General features: G+C 46.7%; 1 protein-coding gene across 1 annotated transcript in view; it reads left to right on the forward strand.

The window, feature by feature from the left end:
* The window catches only part of LOC128948759 (CUB and sushi domain-containing protein 2-like), a 138,915-nt gene that overhangs the window by 75,201 nt on the left and 37,930 nt on the right, over window positions 1–25,784 (forward strand). The window contains exons 22-34 of the mRNA XM_054293521.1: window positions 1,317–1,519; window positions 2,837–3,028; window positions 6,235–6,373; window positions 7,235–7,422; window positions 9,330–9,524; window positions 10,274–10,390; window positions 11,684–11,797; window positions 11,936–12,031; window positions 14,684–14,887; window positions 16,036–16,160; window positions 19,692–19,788; window positions 21,538–21,642; window positions 24,653–24,771. Coding sequence (XP_054149496.1) covers window positions 1,317–1,519; window positions 2,837–3,028; window positions 6,235–6,373; window positions 7,235–7,422; window positions 9,330–9,524; window positions 10,274–10,390; window positions 11,684–11,797; window positions 11,936–12,031; window positions 14,684–14,887; window positions 16,036–16,160; window positions 19,692–19,788; window positions 21,538–21,642; window positions 24,653–24,771 — 1,894 coding nt within the window. The remainder of the gene's footprint in view (window positions 1–1,316; window positions 1,520–2,836; window positions 3,029–6,234; window positions 6,374–7,234; window positions 7,423–9,329; window positions 9,525–10,273; window positions 10,391–11,683; window positions 11,798–11,935; window positions 12,032–14,683; window positions 14,888–16,035; window positions 16,161–19,691; window positions 19,789–21,537; window positions 21,643–24,652; window positions 24,772–25,784) is intronic.

The raw sequence follows: 25,784 nt of genomic DNA on the forward strand, positions 1-25,784 counted from the left end.
CAGCCGTGGAGAACAGCTCTGCACCATCCATCCTGATTTTCCTCAGGCCTGGCTTTATTTCTCTTTGCTCAAGGTCTCTGCTTGGGAGATTTATGATTCAGCTCTTTTGGTTTCTCCCAGCTTCTCTGGGCATCATTTTGTTCCTGAGGATTTTGCAGTGGGGCTTTTTTCTTTTTTTTTTTTTTTTTCCTCCCCCTTTTTTTTATGTCTCTCCCCTGATTTATTTATGTTTGCCCCAGATAAATGGGAAAGCAGCCAAGTGAAAGCTTCCCTGTTTGCCTCTGTGGGCTGGCAGGGATTTCAGCACAGCACCTGATGGGTTTATTTTTTACAGAAGTTTTTTTTTCTGTTTCTAGGTTTCTGTCCCCGTTTCACACTGGGGTTGAGTTGCCCATGCTTGGCCTGATTTTGCTGTGCCAGAGGGAAAATGGGGCAGTGACAAACAGGGACAGGGAAATTCCTCCTGTCCAGGTGGGATTGGAGTGCAGGAGTGGATGGGATCAACTCCTGCTCCATCCCCAGGGAATGCTCACATTCCCAAGAGCTCCAGGAGGGTTTGGACAACACCCCCAAGGACAGGGTGGGATTTGGGGATGTCTGAAAAATCCCTTCACCAGGATTTCTTCTCCTGGGAAGCTGAGAAGCCTCAGAGAAAAATGAAAACAATAATTATCTGATTTGCTTCTCCTGTGTTTTGCTGCTTTGGAATGTAATTTAGAGATTGTTTATCCAACAGGTGATTGTTTCATTGGTTTTGTGTGAATTGTTTTAACTTAATAACCAATCACAGTCAGGCTGTGTCAGACTCTGGAAAGAGTCACGAGATTCATTTTTATCCTTTAGCCTTCTGTCTTTATCCTTTCTCTATTCTTTAGTGTAGTTTAGTATAATTTATATAATATATAGAACATAATATTTAGTAGTAATAATAATAATAATAATAATCTATAAGTAATATAATATAAATTATATTATATATATATAATATCAACATATGTAAATATATATAAATAATATCATGTAAATATAATATAATATAATATAATATAATATAATATAATATAATATATAATGTAATATAATATAATATAATAATGATGTAACATAAAATTTAGTATAATTTGTATAATATAATAAAATAATCAATTAGCCTTCTAAAAACATGGAGTCAAATTCAAGACTCAAAAAATACCACAACAAACCTCACTCCAGGCCTGAATTCCAGATGAAACAACACATTCTGTGTGAGCCTGGCTGCCTGAATTTGGCACAAACCACACTCCAGGCCTGAATTTCGGGTGTTTTTTGCCCCTCAGGCTCCATTTCATGGTTTTCCACACCGAGGAGTTCCACGACGTGCTGCGGATCTGGGACGGGCCGGTGGAGAACGGGATCCTGCTGAAGGAGATGAGCGGCTCGGGGCTGCCTGGGGACATCCACAGCACCTTCAACTCCGTCATCCTGCAGTTCAACACCGACTTCTTCACCAGCAAGCAGGGCTTTGCCATCCAGTTCTCAGGTGGGATGGGCAGGGGTTCCTCAAAAACCTGACCAGACCCAGAGGGAAACCCCAACCAAACCTCAGCCCTGCAAACATATTAATTTCAATTATTTAGGGTGATATATTCCAATATTTATGGAATGTTCAGGTTTGTGCAGTTGTTTTGGAGTGATAAAAACAGGGAGTGGTTGGGTGAGTGATGATGTGACTTTGCCTGGACTGAGACACATTGAAACATCTTCCCAAGTTTGGGTTTTCTGTTTTTTCTTTCCATAACTTTCTGTCTAGGGTGTCTTGCTTGGCTGGGGGAACAAGGCAGCATTTTGGGGAGAATTTCTGCTGGGTTTCAGAGCTTTGGGATGACCCAGACAGAGGCAGAGCTTTGTGTTACGCAGCACAGCGGTGCCATCCTGGGGTTTTTTTGCCACATTTGTGTCTCATCCTGCCAGGAAGGACCAGCCTGGGCTGTTAACTTCCTTATCTCCAGCTGCACAGAAAGAGAGGGATTTCCTCTGGCTCTTTCAAGAGCAGCTTTCTCTAAACTGCCTGGCTGTAACAGACTCTCATCAACTTAGCAGGAAATAAGCTCCTGATCTGGAGCTGGGCTTTATTGACTGCTCCTGCTCAAAGCCTTTGTTCAGCAGGTGTGACTAAGCAGCCAGACCTGAGCTCAGACCTGTCCACTTTGGGATCTTGGGACCTTTAATGAGGTGGATAAGCTCACAAAACTCCTATTACTCCAGGATTTTCCCTGCTGGTAAATCCATGTGCTGTTGGCAGACCTTGAGCTCAGGCAGCAGCGAAGCTTTGCCTGTCCCCAGCTCAGGGGACATCTCAGACCTCAAAGAGAGGCAGCAACAAGTCTGGAAAGGAAACAAACACATTTCTGAAAGGTCAGGCTTGATGCTTCACAGATCTTGAGGCTAAATTTCTCTGGCACTCAGGGGAAAGCGTGAAGTGCTGGTGGCTGAGTTGATTTTGCAGCATGTGCCTTGGCACAGAACTCTCCAAAAGCACCGTGGAGGATCAGTGGGTGTCTGGCCTGATGGAGTAAACAGCCATGTGCACAATTCTACATCAAAGCTGCTCCCTGGGTGCTGCTCTTGAACTTGCTGGTCCCCAGAGCCTTTCCCAGCTGGAGTGGCAGATGCTCAGAGCAAAGGGAAAAGCACTTTTTGTGTGTCGGGGAACTTTGTGGGATGCTGAAGGAGGAGGGATGGGGAAACAAGGCATGGCCTGGATGTCTGGGTAAGGACAGAGCCTGAGGGCAGCCAGTGCTGCAGGCCTGGTGTTAAATAAACATTGATATTCAGGAGTGCTTTTAATTCCCTGCAGTGTCCACAGCCACATCCTGCAACGACCCAGGAATCCCCCAGAACGGGAGCCGGAGCGGGGACAGCCGGGAGGCCGGGGACTCCATCACCTTCCAGTGCAACCCTGGCTACAGCCTGCAAGGGGAGGCCCAGATCACCTGTGTGCAGATCCAGAACAGGTTCTTCTGGCAGCCTGACCCTCCCACCTGCACAGGTACACAAGGAAACAGACACAGATCTGTGACCTGAATCCATGGACACAAGGCCATGTCCTGGCACACGAACATAGATCCACGACCTGAATCCATGGACAGATCCATGTCCTGAATCCATGGACACAGGGCCATGTTCTGGGCCCAGGGACACAGATCCCTGTCCTGAATCCATGGACACAGATCCCTGTTCTGAGCCCATGGATGCAGATGCATGTTCTAAACCCATGGATGCAGATCTGTGACCTGGATCCATGGACACAGATCCATGATCTGAGCCCAGGGATGCAGATCCATTATCTGAGCACATGGACACAGATCTGTCATCTGAATCCATGGACACAGATCCATGATCTGTGCCCATGGATGCAGATCCATGTCCTGGGCACATGGACATAGATCCCTGTGCTTAATCTGTGGACACAGATGCTTGTTTTAACTCCGTGGACACAGATCCCTGTCTTGAGCCCATGGATACAGATCCATGTTTTAAACCCATGGACACAGATCCATGACCTGAATCCATGGACACAGATCCACGTCCTGAATTCATGGACACAAATCCATGTCCTGAACCCATATACACAGGTCCATGTTCTGAGCCCAGGGACACAGGTCCATGTTCTAAACCAATGGACACAGATCCACATCCTGAATTCATGGACACAGATCCATCCTGAACCCTGTTATAAAATTTCACTCCACACATCTTAAAAAATCAAGAAATATTTTTAAAAAAATATCCTTCAGGTCTCCACAGCTGTGATTAAAAATGCTGATTTTCTAATACTTCAAATTGTACTTCAAATTATACTTCAATTGTTTATAGTTTTTTTCCCAGCCAATTTTAATATGAAGTGACAAAGGATTTGGAGGAATAATCAGTGAAATATCAGTAACTGGGGGAGAGGCAGCCTAGTTGGAGCTAAACTGGGAAAACTCAGTGTTAAATTTAGGGCTGACTGGGGGTATTTAGCATTTCAGATGCGTTTTCCCCTCTTTGTGGCACCACTGTGAAACAATCCAGGCTGGGAGAGCCCCGGGAGGTTTGGGCCATTTGAAGTCTGCATCCCTCCCAGTCCCAGGCACCACTGGCTGGGTCCAGCTCCTGCTTCAAACCCTTTGGAGACTCTGGGTGGGATTTTCAAAGGAATCCGAGGGTGTTGAACACTTGTCTCCCTCAGGCTTTTCAAAAATGAGTCCTTAGATTTCAGTTTCTGCAGAGTTTTCCCCTGACGTTACAGTATGGGAGGGGAAGGCACCCTTGGGGTTAAAATTGGGATGAATGGGCACAGAAGAGATGCTGGTGTGTTCTTCCAAGGCATTTTTGGGGGGACTTTCAGCCAAATTTTCCATATCTGTACTGTGATTTCAGTAGAAGGATAACATTTCTCCATTTTTGGACTTGAAAAAGCTCTCTAACAGGTACTATGGCATTTCTAGACCAGCCCCACTGGGGTTTACCTGATATTTTTCCTGATATTTTTCTTTATCAAAGCTCACAGGACAATCCCACATGCTCACTCCTTCATGGAAAATGTTTCCAAGATTTATCCCATCATTTTTATCCCATCCCAGCTCATTTCCCACTCTGTAGCTGCTCTCAGACCTCCCCACAGGCTGTGCTCTCCCTGCTCTCATTCCATCCCAAATGTGGGAAGTTTGGTGGTTTCTCCAAGGTATTTTTGGGGGACTTTCAGCCAAATTTTCCATATCTGTGCTGTGGTTTCCTGGTGTGTCCCAGAAGGATGACATTTCTCCATTTTTGGACTTGAAAAAGCTCTCTAATCCCTACTATGGCATTTCTAGACAAGCCCCACTGGGTTTTACCTGATACTTTTCTTTATCAAATTCCACATGCTCATTCCTTCATGGAAAATGTTTCCAAGATTTATCCCATCATTTTTATCCCATCCCAGTTCATTTCCCACTCTTTATCTGCTCTCAGACCCCCTTCCTTTCACCCCAAATACGTGAGGGCCGATCTGGGAAACCTCCGAGCCCTCACAAAGAGCCTGCATAATAAAAAACTGACAGGAAAAATATCAGTCATGTTTTGCCACGGTGAGAAACACGAGCAGGCACTTTGAGCCTTAAAAAAGCAATAATTGATTTTTCAATCAGCTTGGCATTTAATGTGCTGGGAAGTGGAGTAAACACGACAGAGCCATTTAGGCCCAGACGTGTTTTCACCTCGTTACGGGCGAGCAGGCCTTGACAGGGACTTCCATAAATGCAGCAGGAAAGTGGAATTTCTCCCTCTCTCTCCCTCCTGGCTCTTCACTTATGGATTTTAGGAAGGTCCTGGTGGCATCCAGAGATCTCTTTGAGGTGTTTGACAGAGCCCTCACCTGGCAGAGCCACCACAACCTCATGTCCTACATGAGCCTCAGGGTCACTTCCCACTAAAATGCCCCACAAGGATTCTGTGCTGTCTCAATCCCCTCTGTCTATCACATCTCCTTTATTTTATTCCATTCCTGCTTCCCATTTGGTGCTTTGGAAGTCTGCGTGCTCTAAATTGTGAAAAACGCCAATCACTTGTTTTTGAAATTTTAAAAGTTTAATAGTAATAAAATGGTTATAAAAATAGTAATACAATTAGAATTAATTAACATTAATTCTATTCTATATAATAATTATTAATATTAATTAATAATAATTTGGACAAATTGAATTAGGAGAATATGAGACAATAAATACAAAGAGTTACAGACGGTCCGGGGACCTTTTCTGGGCAGCATGAGCCTGAAAAAGGACACAGTTAACAAACGATTAACCATTAAAAAAAATAACCTGTTGCATATTCAAACACCTCATACATGATGCATAAATTCCATTCAAATACAGGATTCTGTCTGGGCAGTGTCAGCTTCTTCCTCTGAATCCTAGCAGCACCTTTGAGGTGGGAAGAAGTTAGTTTCTTTTGATAAGAGGGCAATAAATTCTTTTTTTCTGAAAGATTTAGGTGTCCTGTGGCTGCTATCTCAATGCGAGTCCTTTCTTTAAAAAAGTATCCTACATAGCATAGTTTCTATTTTAACATTTTGTTATAACCTAAAACTATATTTAACACACTACTTAAGAGGATTAATCCAGCATTACTTCCTAACACAACACATATAACATTCATTTGAATATTTGCAAAAAGCCGATCATAAAATACGCATTTTTCACAAGAGGCTCACCCTTGGTGGTTTTCCTGCAGCTCCGTGTGGCGGGATCCTGACGGGCCCGGCTGGGGTGATCCTGTCCCCACAGTACCCAGAGCCATATCCCCCAGGGAAGGAGTGTGACTGGAAGCTGACAGTGTCCCCTGACTATGTCATTGCCCTGGTGTTCAGCGTGTGAGTACACAAGGGTTTGGTGCCATAGCCTTGGGGAGGGGACGCATGGTTTGGTGCCATGGCCACAGAGAGGGGAGGGAGGATCTGGGTGTGGATGTCTGAACTTTGGGAAGGAATCTGATGGAGCTGTCCCATGTCCCTGGATAATCTGTTCCCAGACATTTTTTGGGGAGGAGATCCTCTTATTCCAGCTGCAGTTCCTCTTTGATAGACAGAACATTGTCACATATTTTCTGGAAAAATCCAAAAATCCCTTTGGCCGGGATTCTTCTGAGAAGAATCAGAGAAAAAGGAAAACAATTCTTATCTGATTTGCTTCTCCTGTGTTTTGCTCACATGTGGAATGTGTTTGGAAATTGTTTACGCACAGGTGATTGTTTCATTGGATTCTGCTGTGAGTTGTTTTCACTCTTTGGCCAATTAGGGCCAAACTGTGTCAGGACTCTGGAGAGAGTCACGAGTTTTCATTATTATCTCTTTAACCTTCTATATTCTTTAGTGTAGTTTAGTTTGCATTCTTTAATATAATACAGTATCATAAAATAATAAATCAGCCTTCTGAGAACATGGAGTCAGATTCATCATTCCTTCCACCCCAGAAATAAATAGAACATGATGTGGCACAGCCCAGGAATCCCTGCAGCAGCTGCAGCTCTGAGACCAACCCCATCCCAACCCCTTGACTCCATCCCTACTCCTGGATCCCTCAGACATGGATAGAGGCAGGAATTTCCTCTGCCTGGCAGGATTTTGGAGCAGGAGCAGCCAGTCCCTGCCCCGGGTTTCCACATCCCAGAACATCAACGCGGAATTCTCCACTAATATGTCCTGACCCCAAGCTCTCCTCCTTTGCTTTTGCAGCTTCAGCCTGGAGCCTGGCTACGATTTCCTGCACATCTACGATGGGCCTGACTCCCTGAGCCCTCTGATTGGGAGTTTTTATGGCTCCCAGCTGCCAGAGAGGATCGAGAGCAGCAGCAACAGCCTTTTCCTGGCGTTCCGGAGCGACGCCTCCGTCAGCAACGCTGGCTTCGTCATCGAGTACACAGGTGAGGGCTGGGGGCTCAGCAGCTACCTGGGGCTTTCCCTCTGCTTATTCCCACATTATTCCACTTGTTGGAACAACTGGAGAGGCTCTAGGTGCTGTGGAAAACTCCTTCCAAGGGGAATTATTGTGTTTTGGCATCCCCAAAGCAGAGGGTGGAGAAAGGGAGGTGAAGAGGAGTGGAGTGAAACTGGAAAAGTGGTGCTCAAAAGTGTCCAAAATTTGTGCATCAAGACCCCACCAGCAGCTACCTGGGGCTTTCCCTCTACTTATTCCCAGATTATTCCACCTCTTTGGAACAAGGCTCTAGATGCTGTGGAAAGCTCCTTCCAGGGGGAATTCTGGTGTTTTGGCATCCCCAAAGCAGAGGGTGGAGAAAGGGAGGTGAAGAGGAAAGGAGTGAAACAGGAAAAGAGAAAAAGTGGTGCTCAAAGTGTCCCAAATTTGTACATCAAGACCCCACAGAGCCAGGAGAACCCAAGATTTCAGGATTTAAAGGTTGAGGATACAAATGTGTGATGAGCAGTGGGGGTTGACCAATCTGTGGCTTCCAAAACAGGGAATTGATGCTCTGAGGAAAAAGAAAATCCCATCTTTTTGTGCCCCATTCATTTGGATCTCCTGGTGCAGCTGCTGTGGACAGGAAACCATGGGATCACCTGATTTTTCATGCAGAGAAGCAAAAGCAAAACCTGTGGGCTTTACAGTTTCCTGTTTCTCCTTTCCACACCTTCCCCAAAATCTGAGAGCCCCTGATTTAATGCTTAAGCACACTTGAATTGTTCCCAGAGCCACTGCTCTCAGAAAAGCCCTTGTCTTTAATGAGCAATTTCCAAATGACAAAAGAGCAGGATTAATCAAAGCCTCTAATTATATTGCAGGCAGGGAAAAAAATTAAAGAAAAGAAAACCCCCCAAAAAAAAAGCTGTTAGAAGAAGGAAAAAAATATCTAAGTCCTGACAGCTCTGTAGTGTTCTCTGGAGTTTTTATGTGGAAATGGGATTTTAAACTCTGCAGGAAGAGAATTTTTCACTATCTACCTGCCAGGAGGGTGGAGCAAGGTGGGGTTTGGCCTCTGCACCCAGGGAACAGGGACAGGATGAGAGGGAGCAGCCTGAAGTTGTGCTATGGGAGGCTCAGGTTGGACATGAGCAGGAACTTCTGCATGGAAAAGGTGCCAGGCCTTGGAAAGGGTGGAATCCCCACCCCTGGAGGTGTCCAAGGAATAAATGAAAGAATCCCAGACTGGTTTGGGTTGGAAAGGACTTTAAAACCCATCCATGGGCAGGAACAATCCCACCATCCCAGATTGCTCCCAGTTCCATCCAGCCTGGCCTTGGACACTTCAGGGATGGGGAATCCAGGATTTCTCTGTGCCAGATGGAGATTCCTCCCCATCTCAAATATGATTTGTCCTTGTGGCTGGTGACAGGGTGGGGATGGGTCGCAGCTTGGACTCGATGGTCCTGAAGGGAATTTCCAGCCTCAGCGATCCTGGGGTTGTGTGAAATCAGAGTTTTGATTTGGCTTATGGTCCTTCAAGACCCCACTGAACCCAGGGGAACCCAGGATTTCAGGATTTAAAGGCTGAGGGTACAAATGTGTGATGGGCAGAGGGGGTTCCCCAGTCTGTGGTTCCCAAAACAGGGAGTTTGGATTTTGGGTGCCTGGGTGGGAACTGGAGCCTCCCTTCTCCCAGAATCCAAACCAAATCCCAAATCCACACCCTGCAAATGGTGCCAGTCCTTGTGAAAATCCCACACATTCTCAGGTGAAAAAAATCCTAAAAAAAATCCCATTGCACTTATCAAAGCAGCAGAGGAGCTGCGCCCGAGGAATAAAAATCCTAGGAAATTTGGTTTTTAACATTTTTTTAATATGTTTTTTAAAATTTTATCTCTTTCCCTGCAGAGAACCCCCGGGAGTCCTGCTTTGACCCAGGCTCCATCAAGAATGGCACCAGGGTGGGCACAGACCTGAAGCTGGGCTCCACCATCACCTTCTACTGTGATGGGGGCTACGACATCGAGGGGGGCCCCACCCTCACCTGTGTGATGGGAGGGGATGGGAAACCCACCTGGAACAAGCCACGCCCCACCTGTACAGGTAAATCCCACGGGAAGGGGCTGGGGGGAGGATCTGCCCAGAGCTGGACCCCTCAATGCATCCTCCATGGAAAAATGGGGGTTAATTCACAGGGGTTTTCTCAGTTTTTCTATAATTTTTTAGGGGTTTTACCAGGAATTAGATTTCATTGTTTTTCAGGGGTTTAACAGCTCTTTTTTTAAAGGAAGAGCTGATTTTGGGGAGTTTTCTTGAGGGTTTTCTTGGAGACAGACAGGAAACTGGACATGACTGATTCAGTGCCTGGCACAGGACAGGAGTCAGGAATCCTCTTAAACCTTGGCTAAACCTGATCCTTGCCAATCCAAACCCTCAGTCTTGGGTGTTGCTGAGCAGGGACAGAGCTCAGTGACAAAACAAGGGGTTTTTCCTTAGGGTTTATCTGTGGTTATTTTATTTTCTTTTCTGACTTCATGGTTTGCAGTCAGATTTGAGCTGAGAAGGGGATCAAGAGGCAGCTGGTGGGGGGAAGGAGTGAAATCCCTAATTTGGGAAGGCTGTGGCAGGAAAAACTGAGGAAAGGTGGCAAAAGGAGCTCATCCCCAGCTGTGAGTGGGGAACAGAGCAAATCCCACATTAGTTAGTGGTTTGATAATTCCAGCACAAACTCAGGGTGGGATAAACCTGATTTTTCCAATGAGAACTTTCAGGCAGCAGCACCTGGAGCAGGGGATGGTGGCTGGGGACATTTCCAGGCTCCAGGGATGCTCCATGATCCTTTTCCCTTGCAGCTCCCTGTGGCGGGCAGTACACAGGCTCAGATGGAGTCGTCCTGTCCCCAAATTATCCCCAAAACTACACCAGTGGCCATGTGTGCCTGTACTCCATCGTCGTGCCCAAGGACTATGGTACCATGCTTGGAATTTTTATGGGATTCTCTTCTTATTTGCTGGGTTTTTAATGATAATTTTTCTAAGTTCATCCAGAACTGGAGATAAGGAAGATGGGAGAGGAGGTAGCAGGAGAGGTAGCAGGAGGTGCTGTTGGGTGCTCTTTGTGCTGGAGTCAGAGAAAATTCTGGATTTGTCCAATTTTGTCCATTGCAGCTAATCAATAATTATAATTCCTCAGTGGAATTCTGCGCCTCGTGTTCCCTAGGCAGGGAAAGGGTAATGAGCCACAGGAAATTCCCAGTGGGCTGGGAATCAGTGGGAAAATGTTGAGTTAATGAAGCCAGGGGAGTCTGGTGCTGCCTCTGGAATTTGGGGATAAATAAAAGGCTCCCATTTTTCCAGGCTGTCACTCCCTGCCTGGAATAAAGGCAGCTGAAACGCAGGACAGAGGTTGTGCTGGGAAAAGAAATCCCAGTTTGGAATGTTGGGAATCCTGGGGGGTCAGGGCTTGGACTGGACGGTCCTTGGGGTCTGGTTCAGCTCAGGGGATTCTCTGAGTCCATGAAAATGCCTTGGCCCCAGAGGCTGGGTGTGGAGGGCGGTGTAGGGACAGCAATGGGGTGGCAATGGGATGACAGTGGGGACAGCACTGGGATTGAGTGAGGATGATGGTGTAATGACACTGGGGACAGAAGTGTGGTGGCACTAGGGACAACAGTGGGACAGTAGTATGGTGACATTGGGGACAGCAGCATGGTGATGCTGGGGACAGCAGTGGGATGGCAGTGTGGTGACATTGGGGACAGCAATATGGGGATGCCAGTGTGGCGGCACTGGGAACAGCAGTGTGGTGGCACTGGGGACAGCAGAGGGATGACACTGGGGACAGCAATATGGGGACGCCAGTGTGGTGGCACTGGGAACAGCAGTGTGGTGGCACTGGGGACAGCAGTGGGATGACACTGGGGACAGCAATATGGGGACGCCAGTGTGGTGGCACTGGAGACAGCAGCGTGGTGATGCTGGGGACAGCAGTGTGGTGACACTGGGGACAGCAGCGTGGTGATGCTGGGGACAGCAGTGTGGTGGCACTGAGGACAGCAGTGGGATGGCAGTGTGATGACACTGGGGACAGCAGCGTGGTGATGCTGGGGACAGCAGTGGGACAGCAGTGTGATGACATTGGGCACAGCAGTGTGATGGCCATGGGGACAGCAGCATGGTGGCACTGGGGACAGCAGTGGGATGGCAGTGTGGTGGCACTGGGGACAGCAGTGGCCGGTGCCAGCCCTGTCCCTGTCCCCACAGTGCTCTTCGGGCAGTTTGCCTTTTTCCAGACGGCGCTCAATGACGTGGTGGAGGTGCACGATGGCCCCACGGAGCACTCACGGCTGCTCAGCTCCCTCTCAGGCTCTCACTCAGGTAGGGAGCTGCTCCCTATCCCCTGTCCCTGTCCCTGCTGGAGACAGCAGCTTTGTCACAGCTGTCACCCAACACCCACTCTCTGTGGCTCATTCCTCCACCTCTGTGTCTCTCCTGTTTTCCCTCCTCCCCATCCAGGGGAATCTTTGCCATTGGCCACCACCAACCAGATCCTCATCAAATTCAGCTCCAAGGGTCAATCCACAGCCAAAGGCTTTCATTTCGTCTACCAAGGTGAGTTCAGGTGTGTTCTGGAAGTGTCCTCGGGTCGCTCCCAGGGGTGTCCTGAGTGTCCTGAGCTGCTTTTGGTGTCTGGGGGTTCTGAGCAGGGAATATCACAGGGAATTAGGATTCCTTTGGGAGCAGAGCTCTGGCAGGGCTGCTCTGGGTGCTTTGTATTCTGCCCTTTCATTCCCACTCAGCCTGAACCCTGCACATCCCAGGATTACCATCAGCCCCATCCCAGCGTCGTGCCCGGAGTCACACAGGGAATTTGGAGATTTATCTCCCAGCAATTCTCCCCAGTGGCATTTTTAGCACTTTCGCTGGGTGCAAGCAGCTGAAATCCCGTCTGGCAGCTCGGAAATCCTCCCTGTGTGCGTGTCACAGGCTCGGGGCTGTCACACTGCTGCCCCTTGATCCTTTCAGTAACAGCTTTGTGCTGCGCTGGGCGAGAACAACTCGGGGATTTTATGGGAGTAAATAGCAAATGATGCATGGAACAGTGGGAAAGCAGAAGGGATTTCTCACCCACGTGCTCCCTGGAGTTATCTGTGGGAACATCCAGGCTTGTGCTGCAAAGAGGGGACAGACACTGGCACGACCTGACCTGAGCCTTCTGCAGGGGTGAAGCAAAGCATGGTTTGGATTTTGGAGTAGTTGGAGATCTGTTCTCTTGAATTCCTGCCTAATGAGTGTGAAACAGCCGTGGTTGTGATTGTAATCTTCAAAGAGCTCAGCAGAACAAAGGTTTTGATGAAAGCAGGGAAGGTTTCCTCCTCCCTCCTGCAAGAGCTTGCACGGGAAGCAAGGGGAAAAGGGCGATCCTGATTTGGATCTGCCTGGCCAGACTCTAATTAGCTAAACACTCATAAATTTAAAGCAACTCAGAGGAAAATATTAATTGAATTCTTCCTTGGCAATAGACCTGGGTTTTTTTGATGGGTTTTTCTCCTCACTTACCTGCCAGACTCATTCCTGTCTTTGTAATTCCCAGTATTCAACAGGAAAATCAATAATTTTAGCACCATCACAACTTAAATCCCCCTTTTCTCTCTTTTCCAAAGGAGATTTTTTTCCCAATTACTGTTCCTTCATGACCATGAGGCCCAGGGAGCTGAGGAACCGAAAGGCTCCTGCATTGGGTGACAAAACAATGTTTTGGGAAGCCACTGCCAAATCCTTTGGTTCCCCTGGGTAAAAACAGCCTTTTGGTGTGGGGAAAGTTCTCTGGAAGGAGGCAGTGGGGGGATTCTGGATGTCCCAGCTGCTTTTATTTCAAGTATAGAATCATTAAATCATTAAAGTTAGAAAAAACCTCCAAGATCTTCAAGTCCAACCTTCATCCAGGTGCCCCCATGCCCACCCAGCTGTGTCACCAAGTGCCACCTCCACTCGGTCTGGCATGGAGCCACTTGAACTCAGATCACCTGAGCTGGCAGAACTGGGAGTGAAATGTTGTTTTTTTTCTCTTCTCAGTGGTCATGCTTGGATTCAGCTCACTTTTGGGGTTTAGGTGCTTTGGGATTTAGGAATGATCAGTCAATGGTCATGCTTGGATTAAGCCAATCTTTAGGATTTAGATGCTTAGGGGTTTAGGAGTAATCACTCAATGGTCATGCTTAGATTAAGCCAATCTTTAGGATTTAGGTATAATCAGTCAATGGTCATGCTTGGATTAAGCCAATCTTTGGGATTTAAATAAAATCAAGTTGTGGTTATGCTTGGATTCATCCTCTCTTTGTGATTTAGATACTTTGGGGTTTTGGATACAATCAGTCAGTGGCCAAGTTTGGATTTAGCCCCTCCTTGGGGTTTAGATACAATTGGTCAATGGTCATGTTTGGATTCAGCCCCTATACTTTAAGGTTTTAGATACAATCAGTCAATGGCCAAGTTTGGATTTAGCTCTTCCTTGGGATTTAGATACTTTGGGGTTTAAGTACAATCAGTCAATGGTCATGTTTGGATTCAACTCTGATACTTCAGGTTTTTAGATACAATCAGTCAATGGTCAAGTTTGCATTCAACCCCTCGTTGGGGTTTAGATACAGTCAATGGCCAAGTTTGAATTCAGCCCTTCCTTTGGGATTTAGATACTTTGGGGTTTAGGTACAATCAGTCAATGATCATGTTTGGATTCAGCCCCAATACTTTAGATTTTTAGGAACAGTCAATGGCCAAGTTTGGATTCAGCCCCTCCTTGGAGTTTAAATACTTTGAGATTTAGATACAATCAGTCAGTGGCCAAGTTTGAATTCAGCCCTTCCTTTGGATTTAGATACTTTGGGGTTTAGGTACAATCAGTCAATGGTCACGTTTGGATTCAGCCCCTCCTTGGGGTTTAGGTACAATCAGTCAATGGTTGTGTTTGGATTCAGCCCCTCTTTGGGGTTTAGATAAATCAGCCAATGGCCAAGTTTGGATTCAGCCACCCTTTGGGATTTAAACACTTTGGGGTTTAGGTACAATCATTCAATAATCATGTTTGGATTCCCCCCCTGACACTTCAGGCTTTGGGTACAATCACTCAACAGTCAAGTCTGCACCCAGCACCTCTCCGCATTCAGACGCTCAGTAATTCCAGTGTAAAACAGACAAATCTTCTCTCCACCATCTCCCTGCCAGCACTAACTCTGTTTTGCCTGTGTCCTCCCTGTGTGCCAGCCGTGCCCCGCACCAGCGCCACGCAGTGCAGCTCGGTGCCGGAGCCGCGGCACGGCCGGCGCCTGGGCAGCGACTTCGCCGTGGGCGCGCTGGTGCGCTTCGAGTGCAGCCCCGGCTACAGCCTCAGGGGCTCCCCTGCCATCCAGTGCCTGGCCATGCCCGGGGCCCTGGCCCAGTGGAACTCCTCCGTCCCCACCTGCATGGGTAGGTGCCACCTTGGTTTTTTTAAAGTTTTTCTGAGTTTTCTGGTGTTTGCGTTCTTGTCGCGCGCTTTATGTAAATAATTATTGTTCTGCGTTCTTTTATGGAGGAGGAGAAATTTTATGGGCTGTTGGTTTGTCCAGTGTCATTGGACAAGTGGCATTGTCACCCTCCAATCCACTGTCACTTTTGGAAATCTATAACTGTTAGAAATTAAAAGCTCTCTTTTTACCTTGAAAAGAGCAGCGTGTCCACGGAGTTTTATTTTAAGAGGAGAAATTTGATGGGCTGTTGGTGTGTCCAGTGTCATTGGAGAGGTGGCTCTTCCACCCTCCAGTACACTGCCACTTTTGGAAATCTATAAATGTTAGAATCAGAAATGAAAAGCTCTCTTTTTACCTTCACATCATTTTATTTCCTATAGCAACAGGTAGGTGGCACTGGGAGAGGTGGGAGCAGGGTGGGTGGCACTGGGAATGTTGTTGGGAGCTGTGCTGCTCTCTGGGTTGTCCTGAAAGGGGACAGGGGTTGGATGTTGGTGGTGTTTGTGGGTCTCTTCCAGCTTGAAGAAAAATCAACAGCAAAACAAAGCACTAATGAATTGAAATGTAAATGAATGAAATGTTCAAGACTTCTTTAGAACCTCTTGTGGTTCTGTCCAGAGAGGTTGTGGCTGTCCCATCCGTGGAAGTGTGCAAGGCCAGGTTGGACAGGGATTGGAACAATCTGGGATAGTGAAGGTGTCTGGGAGAAGGGATTTGGGGATCTTTAAGGTCCCTTCCCACCCAAACTGTTCCATGGTTGTCTGATAAAAAACAAAGCCCAGCCTGGCTCTGAATAAGAACAGTTTAACCCCAAATTCCAGGGAATTGACATTTTTGATCCAGTACTCTTGTGAGATCTGGGACAGCATCTCAAATAAATCAGATCTGGCTGAAAGCTGCTTTCACATCCTCTGAAGGAGAGGATGAAGATCATCCTCGTGTGCTCCCCACACCCAAGGAATGTGCCAAAAGTTGCACGAAAAAGTTACTGGAAAGAGGATTATTCCTAAAATCTCATCCTTAAATCACAACCAGCTCTCGATTTCTTGTAATTTTAACAATGTTTTTTTTTAGCAAAACCAATTCCTTGTGCTTTCCTCCCGGCAGTGCCCTGCGGGGGGAACCTGACGGAGAGGAAAGGAACCATCCTGTCCCCAGGCTTCCCTGAGCCCTACCTGAACAGCCTCAACTGCGTGTGGAAGATCACAGTGCCCGAGGGAGCAGGGATCCAGGTACAGCCAGGACAGACAGCAGGACACTCGGGGTGTGCTGCTCTCACATGATGGGAAATTGCTGTTCCTCGTAGGACAGGGATGGGTTGATGTGGAATTCTCTGGAATCAGGGATTTATTTATTTATAGCCAGGATTAGGCAGGGACTCATTGGTGACGTTTATTGTGACGGTGTTCACAGGGGTCTTAGGATGAGGGAAGAGATGAGGATCTGACTCCATGTTTCAGAAGGCTTGATTTATTATTTTATGATATATATTCTATTCTATTCTATTCTATTCTATTCTATTCTATTCTATTAACTATACTAAAAGAACAGAAGAAAGGATTTCATCAGAAGGCTAGCTAAGAATAGAAAAAGAAGGAATGATGACAAAAGCTTCTGTCTTGGACAGACAGTCTGAGCCAGCTGACTGTGATTGGCCATTAATTAGAGACAATTAACATGAGACCAATCACAGATGCACCTGTTGCATTCCACAGCAGCAGATAATCATTGTTTACATTTTGTTCCTGAGGCTTCTCAGCTTCTCAGGAGGAAAAATCCTAAGGAAAGGATTTTTCAGAAAATACCACGGCTGCAGCTTGTGACCAGGCAAGGAGCTGTGCCAGGGGAGGGGCAGGTTGGATTTAGGGAAAGGTTCTCCTTCCCCCAGAGGGTATTTGGGCACTGCCAGGGTCCCCAGGGCATGGGCACAGCCCCAGGGATGCCAGAGCTCCAGGAGCATTGCCAGGGAGGCACAGGGTGGGATTTAGGAAGAGCAGGCCCGTGGTCCCTCAGTGTGACCCTTACTCTGGCACAAAAGAGGGGGAATTTGAGTTAAATTTTAGTTTTTTATTGTGATTGTCCAGGGAGGCTGTGGATCCTCCAGCCCTGGAAGTGCCCAAGGCCAGGTTGAGTAGGCCTTCCAAGCTGTTCCACTCTTGGATAGTGGGAGATGTTCCTGCCCACAGCAGAGATTTTGGAACGAGATGAGTTTTAAAATCCGTCCCAAACACTTAAAATTCTTTGGGTCCCCCACCAGTGCTGAGGTCTGCACTTCCACATGTCACCAGGATCTGCTGTCACCCATCAGCTTCTCTGGGACTTCCAGGAGGGCAGAAAGCCCTTGGAGAAAGATTTTGGCTTTTCAGGACCTGAAACAGCTTCAGGGAGGGGTCTCAGTGCAGCCCCCAGGGAGGGAATGACCACGGAGCTGGAGCTGGATCCATCCTGGCTCCACTTCCCTCAGTGTGACCCCTACTCTGGCACAAAAGAGGGGGAATCTGGGTTAAATTGTAGTTTTTTATTATGATTGTCCAATGAGACTGTGGATGCTCCAGCCCTGGAAGTGCCCAAGGCCTGGTTGAGCAGGGCTTCCAACCTGTTCCACTCTTGGATAGTGGGAGATGTCCCTGGCCACAGCAGAGATTTTGGAACAACATGAGCTTTAAAATCCATCCCAAACTTAAAATTCTTTGATCCCACATTTTTGGGTCCCCCACCAGTGCTAAGGCCTGCACTTCCACATGTCACCAGGATCTGCTGTCACCTGGTCACGACCCATCAGCTTCCCTGGGTCTTCCAGGAAGGCAAAAAAAGCCCTTGGAGAAAGATTTTGGCTTTTCAGGACCTGAAACAGCTGCAGGGAGGGGTCTCAGTGCAGCCCCCAGGGAGGGAATGACCACGGAGCTGGAGCTGGATCCATCCTGGCTCCACTTCCTTTGCGTTCTCCATTATTAGATCTTAATTCCAGCATCGCTTTACCCCCTTTTTTGCGCAACAATTAAAGGTTAAACAACTGTAAATCAGGGAAGGAGGTGAAATTGAAGCTTTCTTGGTAACAGCACTCAGGAGCAGGATTTTTATGTAATCAGGGTAGAAGCTGGCACTTCTGCCATGAATTATTCATTCCCGGAGCAAACCTTCCTGAGTGAATTAATTTATACACGTGGCAGTAAATAGATGCAGATCCCTTGTGAATCCACATGTCAGACTAGAATTAGGACCTTAAAAATGTTTATTCCGTTAAGCTGGAGGAGGGGGGGAGAGAGGAGAATAAATAATTTAGGCGGTGTAAGAGCAAACAAAACGCTCATTCTCACTCAGCTTCCAATAATGTAAATCACGAGAGGGGTGTAATGAGGCAGGAAAAAAGGGAAAAAAGGGTCAGTGATGGCTCCGTGGGGGTCACTGAGATTCCTGCTGGGTGAACTCCGCTCACTTTCTGCTAAAAAAAATATTTGGGAGGAACTTTACAGCCGGTTTTATTACCCGGAGTAAATCAAGGAGGAAATGGCTTCAATGGCTGAAGTGGGGGCATTGATTTTGGTTTTATTATTTATTATTTTATTTGATTTTGGTTTTATTATTTATTTTCAAACGGGGGGTTTTGATTTGTTGTGCAGCAAGGCAGGGGTAAGTGGGGAATTGGGGTGGATGAGGAAATCAGGGAAGAAGATATGGAGAGAAAGGGAGAAGGTTCACACGTGTGTAGTCAAAGTTTGAGGGCAGTGAAATCTCCTCACTGCTCATTTTTCCCAATTTTCCAGCACTCTCCTTGTTTGGAGCCAAGCTGTACAACTCATTTATGCTCCTGATTTATCTTTGAGATTCCTTTTGGATTTGTTGGGGTTTTTTGCCTGCCAATTCAATTTGAGATACCCAATGTTGGAAAATTTCATCCAGACCTTTCAGCTTAAATCTGAATTTTCCCCAAAACAGGTGGTTTTTACCCAGGTTTTCTGCCTCACTCTCACCCCATTCACCAAACTCGGGTTTTTAATGGGACACTGAAAGCTTTGAACCATCAGCATTTAGGATTTAGGCAAAATCCTTGTTAATGGTAAACAAAGCTGAGCAATTCCTTGGAGATCCTCACTCAAGCACGAGCTGCTTTTCGGTATAAATGCAGATTTCCCAGCTCTGCTTTTCAGTATAAATGCAGATTTTTCAGCTCTGTTTTTCTGTATAAATGCAGATTTCTCAGCTCTCCTGATGTTTCTCATCCAAGGATTTGTGTTGTTGTTCCAACTAATGGAGCCAAGTGACTTCCTAAGGCCTCCAAACCTTGTGGGGCATGGCAGGGAAAGGTGAAATCTGAAAATGCACTCGAGTGATCCCTCTAAAAGCTGAGGAACAAGGCTGGAACTTGATTGGATTTTTAAAATCCTGTTGTTTAATGTGAGGTGGTTTTTGGGTTTATTTTATCTCCGGGGTGCTGCTGGTTGCTCTCATTTGAAAGGGCTCAAAGTCTTCAAGGATTTCTCCAAATGGGGGAAAAAAGCTGGGATTTTCAGCAGCTGTAAATGAGCTGGGCAGTTCCAGGAGCTCTGGAGCAGCAGCAGAAAATAACATTTCTATTTGGAAGTTTTGGGGGAAAAATAGCTGGAAAATCCCAGTGGGAACAGTCAAAGGCAGAATTCTCCAAATTTTGCCAGTGTTGAACCCTCGGAGTGTGTAAACTCAATTAGTGACCCTTTAATTGCTGTTAATTTGATTTATTCCTATTATTTCAAATTTTTTTTCCTTTGTTTTGTTTCTCTCTGCAGATCCAGGTGATCAGTTTTGTCACAGAGCAGAACTGGGATTCCCTGGAAGTGTTTGATGGAGGAGACAACACAGCCACCATGCTGGGGAGCTTCTCTGGTACGTGGCCCTCGAGCCCATCAGTTCCTGCCTCATTTCATTCACCTCACAAAATTAAACTTTAAAAAAGCATCAAAAGCCAGGAATGGATTTCAAGGGAATCATGTGCTCTGTTGGGTTGGGAATTACAATTCCAATTTCTACCTGTGGGAAGGGTTGAGAGGGAGCCTTAAACACAAAACCAGTGGAGTTTTATTCCTGGAAATGGGAATTCCCTCAGCTCTGCTGGGATGTGAGGCCACCACACCTGGCAAGGTGACCTGACCTTGATGTCCCCCAGAAAGGGTGAAAGGCTACAAAACAAACTCTTATTTTTCCTTGGAATTTTTGTATTTCCTTTGGAATCCTTGTGTTTTTCTTTGAATTGTGGCTTTTAGCAGAGCAGGCTCCAGGAGCTTTGAGAGCCTTTCAAATTCAGCACCACTGGCAGAACAATGGCCCAAAACCTCATTTATTTAACAAATGTGCCCAAAATGCCCTGAGCTAGGCAGGAGAAGGGTCTGGGATGGAGCTGCCTTGTCCTGCTGCTGCAGCAGCTTCCAGGGGATGAAGGAATCCCGAATTTTCCCAAATTTTCCCGAATTTTCCCAGACCTGCGCTCCACCCACGCTGTTTCCCATCCCTTGGTGCTTTTTGTCTGTCGGTGGCCAAGCTCCAGGGGCTGAAATCCAGGAAAGGATTTCAGGAAAGGCCCTGGGTATTTCTCAATTGGCCTCGTTAGAAAGAACCTGATCAAAACCAAGAGGAGCTCATTAAGTTGGAAGGACTTTGTGTTGTCAGGAAATCTCTGAGGAGGGGGAGAGAGATCCTCTCTGTGAAAAATGCCCATCAGTTGTTTTTAACATTTTAAAAGTTTAATAGTAAATGTATCATTAAATATTAAAATAATATTTTATATAATTATTTTTCTAATATATTTTATCTATTATAATAAAATATATTGTCTATAATATATAGTATATAATATATGATATATAATATATGATATATAATGTATAATATATTAATATAAAATAGTAATATATTATTATATAATACATATGTTATATATTATACATAATATTATATTATATATTAATAATGTGTATTAATATATAATATTATTATTTAAAGTTTTATTTTACAGATAATAAAAATAGTAACGAAATGGTTATAAAAATAGTAATATAATTAGAGTAATAAAAGTGTTGGACAATTTGGATTAGGACAATATGAGACAATAAAAACAAAGAGTTATGAACAGTCTGGGTATCTTTTCTGGGCAAAATAAGCCCGAAAAAAGGACCCACATTAACAGAGGATTAACCCTTAAAAACAATAACCTGTTGCATATTCATACATCTCATCCATGATGCATAAATTCCGTTCAAACACAGGATTCTGTGTGGTCAGTGCCAACTTCTTCCTCTGAATCCTGACGGCACCTTCATGGCTGAGCAGTCAGGAAGAATTTGATTTCTTCTGATAATGGACCAATAAATTATTTTTCTCTGAAATATTGAGGTGTCCTGTGGCTGCTATCTCATTGCAAGTCCTTTCTTTAAAAAAATATCTTACATAGCTTAGTTTCTATTTTAACATTTTGTTATAACCTAAAACTATATTTAGCACACTACTGAAGAGAATTAATCCAGCATCACTTTCCAACACAACCCATATACCATCCATTTGAATATTTGCCAAAAGCCAGTCATCAAACAGGCATTTCTCACACTCTCCCCTGCCTTTGTGCTCCCCTTGTTTTGCCAGGAACCACGGTGCCTGCTCTGCTCAACAGCACTTCAAACCAGCTCTATCTGCATTTCTATTCCGACATCAGCGTCTCTGCCGCCGGCTTTCACCTGGAATACAAAAGTAAGAGCAGCTCCAGCCTTGATCCCGCAGCTCCTGCGCGATGGGGAGGTGCCTGCAGGGCTGGGGAAATGGGGGAAGGAGCTGCTGTGGCTCCCTGCTCTCAAGGAGGGAGTGATAAATAGAGAAAAGATGGAGCAGAGGGGTGGGATGAGCCTGGTGGCAGTTTTTTGTGGCACAAAGGGTTAAAAAATCCGTGGGTGCAAGGCTGGGATCTGGGTTTGGGAAGTGCTGCTTGCCAGGGACTTCCAGCTCTTGGCATTCCCTGCTGGAACCAGCAGGTCTGGATATGTCCTCATCCCAAAAATCCTGGCTGGAAGAGTCCTCAGAGGTCATCCCCTGAGGAAAGCAGGGTCAGAATGGAGATAAAACTGAATTTGAGCATTTTGATGGAGCTTGAGCTTGGAAAAACTGCAGGATTTGCACAAAGAGCCTGGGCAGGCTCTGCTCACAGCTGAGAGCTGAACCCCATGTTATCACTGTTATCAGTGTTATCAGGGGGGGTTTCTGCAGTGTTTTAGTGGGTGCTGGGGATGTTCCCCTCCCTCCCCTGCTGGATGTGCTCCTGTTCCCACAGCCCAGCACCCTGAGCTGCCCTGGGCACATTGCTGGATCCAGGAATTCCTGTGCTGTGTGCTCAGAGCCCCGCACAGGAGCATTCCCAAGGTGGTTGATCCATCCTCCTTGTCCAAGGGCACCTCTGGAAGCTCTGAGGTGGTGTGGGCACCCCTCCTTTTCAAAAACACCTTAAAAACATCTTTAATGTCCCCTCCAACCCAAATTCTGTGGTGGTGTGGAGCACTTGAGTGGGTTCCTGGTTAGGGATGATCCCAACTCTTCCTGGAATGGCAGCACTTTGCTCCCAGCAAGGCTCATGCCAGGTTTTTTTTGGGAATACAGACCCCAGCACGTGGCTAAATGTGTGATCCTAGCCAGGATCCTTTCGAAAAGAAATCCCCAGTGGTGAGAGAACAAACCTGAGTGAGGCAGGGAAGAGAATCCTTTGGGAAATGGCTGTCAGGTTTGGATGGGGATGACAAAAACTCATTTTCCCCTGGGTCTGTGTTTGATTCCTGATGTCTGATCAGGAGAGGTGGAGGTGCCTGTTATTTTGGATAATACTGGCAGAGAATCCTGGAATATCCTGAGCTGGAAGGATCCACCAGCATCATCCAGTCCAACCCTGGCCCTGCACAGGCATCCCAGCAATCCCACCCTGTCCAAACACTCCTGGAGCTCTTGGGATTGTTCCCATTCCCTGGGGAGCCTGGGGGGAAGAACCTTTCCCTAAATCCAGCCTAAACATTTTGGGGTTATCCTGCAGAGCCAGGAATGGGATGGATGATCTGTGAAGTCCAAAACTTCCTGGAGCTTTTGGGAATGTTCCCATTCCCTGGGGAGCCTGGGGAGAAGAACATTTCCCTACATCCATCCTAAACATTTTGGGGCTGGTTATCCTGCAGAGCCAGGTGTGGGGTGGACGATCCTTGCAGGTCCCAGCTCAGGATATTCCATGATTTTTCCCAGCTCTGCTGCTGGTGAGGGTGAGCCTGGGCTTGTTTGGAGGGAGTTGGGTGATTTAGGACCCTTCCCACCCAAACCAGTGTGAGATTCCCTGCAATGGCACAGCTGGAGCTGCTTTAAAGCCAAGCAGCACTAAAACCTTCCAGGATTTGCTGCCTTTACTCACTGAAACCCTGTCCATTATTGGATCCAGCAGGATTACAGCCACCACAGGATTGGGAGAGGAAAAAATGTGCTCAGCCTGTGCTCTGGGAGCTGCAGGAATCCTCTGGCTGTGACTCTGTTTCTTCTCCAGCTCTATTCCAATCGATAAATCCTTTGAGCACCCTCCTGCAAAAATCACGGCCAGGTTTTTCATGAGCCTGGGGATTATCAGCCCTGTCTGTTTCCTTGGCTGAGGAAATTAATAGGTGTTGATTTTCAGGGCAGCTGGAAATAATGTGATTTCTGCTCTGTTTGTACAATTGGAATCTCCCAGCCCTGAGCCCTGGGTTTGGTTTTTTTTTTTTTCTGTGTTTTTTTCTGGGAGGAAGTTGGGAGAGATGAGCTCAAACAGGGGAGGAAAACTCAGGTTTCTCCCTCACTGTGGCGCTCAGGCTGAGCTCTTACCTCTGCATGCTCCAAAGCCAGGAACAATTTGGGACTGAGTGAAAGGCACTGATGTGAAGGAGAAGTTATTTAAAGCCATTTTCCCTGCTGCCTCTCTGAAGGTCAAGCAGCACATCCAGGAGCAGGGAGGGAAGCGTGACTGGGCTTTGGGAGGAGACTCAGCCTCTCCTTGCTCCTTTTCTCTTTTATTTTCCCCCTGCCTGGGGCTCTGTGGGGAGCAGGAGCCCTTGCAGGGATGCAGGAGGTTATGATGGAGAGGAGCTGCAGGATTCATTTTATATCCCTGGGATGTGCAGAGGGGAGATGGGGGAAGGAGAGGGGAGATGGATGGAGAGGAGAAAATGTGGGAAATGGAGAGAAAAAAATGTGGGAAAAGGAGAGAGATGTGGGTTATAGAAAGAAAAGAAGGAAAGGAAAGGAAAGGAAAGGAAAGGAAAGGAAAGGAAAGGAAAGGAAAGGAAAGGAAAGGAAAGGAAAGGAAAATGAGAGGGAAAGAGAAGGAATAGGAAAGGAGAAACAAAAGGAAAGGGGGAAAGGAAGGGAAGGGAAGGGAAGGGAAGGGAAGGGAAGGGAAGGGAAGGGAAGGGAAGGGAAGGGAAGGGAAGGGAAGGGAAGGGAAGGGAAGGGGAGCCCATTACTCCTCACGAGGTGTCACAGGTTGTTAGTTGGGTTTGCAGCAGGACATTCCCAGCTGGAAATGTGGAGATGGAAATGGGCTGTCCCTGGAGAATCCATAATAAACAGAATTTCCCCACCCAGAGTCTGTGGTGGTGGATGGCAAACAGGAGCGGGATAGAACACAAAGCGTGTTCCCATCCCTGCAGGCCCCAGCCCAGCCCCAGCCCCACTCCCTGAGCTCCCACCTCCCTTCTCCCCACAGCCGTGGGTCTCTCCAGCTGCCCGGAGCCCGCGGTTCCCGGCAATGGGCTGAAGATCGGCGAGCGCTACCTGGTGAACGACGTGGTGTCCTTCCAGTGCGAGCCGGGCTACGCCCTGCAGGTACAGCCCCAGCCCCAGCTCCCTGCTTCTCCAGACCTGCACTGCCTCAGGGCGGGACTCTGAACTCCTTATAAAGTGTTTTAGCAAGGTCTCCTCACAGCTCAGTCCCACAAACAATCCTTTTCCTCTCCTCAAGCACACAGAACAATCCTTTTCCTCTCCTCAGTCCCAGAGAACGATCAATTTCCAGCCCCAGAACCAAGGACACCTCTGCAGCTTCAGCCCCAAAAAGTGCAAACAGCAGGGAATGGAGGGGAGCAAACTGGGAGGGTGGGACTGCATCACCTGCAGCTGGAATTGGACAGTTAACCCCATATGGAAGTGGACCAAAATTTATAAAAGTGTGAAATTTTGTGACTCAGGGTCCACCTTGGATCCAACCTGGGTCCATCTCCAGCCTTGTGCTGCCCAAGGTGTCTCCTGTAAAAACCTTCTAATAAATCCCTCCTTTATTCCTGTAACTCTGTTCCAGGTCCTTGAGCATCACCAGAAGGATTCCTGCTTTTCTGGGTTCCCTATATTCTTTACACATCTATTTCTACCTCTGTTGTTATATTTGTGGTCAGTCCCAGTATTTTTCCCTGCCTTTTCCCAAGGCAGAAAGACAAAACACATTCCAGAGCTCCAAGCTGGGGGTCCCAGGTTCCTGTTCTTCCTTGGCTCTTCCAAGATTGAAACCAGCTCTTGGAGACACAAAGTTTAGTCCCTGTCTGTGGGAGAGGATTCAGAGGTGGTTGAATTACCTCACTATTTATGATTATTTTTGTCAATTATGCTAATTTGCTAAATTTGTACAACTGTATTCACTCCCCCCTTAGAGGAATGGGCATTTTATGGACATTTTTCCATATCTTCCTCCAATAAAGACCAGCCTTTAGATGACCTCCTACACTATTATTATCTCCAAAGATAATCCCCAAGTGTGAAAGATAATCTCCAAATCCAGTTGTTTAATTCCTACATTCTTTAAGGCATCACTTTTCTGGTACCCCAGATGCAACAGGCATCTCCCT

Source organism: Melozone crissalis, unplaced genomic scaffold, assembly GCF_028551555.1.
Source record: "Melozone crissalis strain CALT ecotype California unplaced genomic scaffold, PUWL_Pcris_2 ptg000156l_1, whole genome shotgun sequence".
NCBI lineage: Eukaryota > Metazoa > Chordata > Aves > Passeriformes > Passerellidae > Melozone > Melozone crissalis.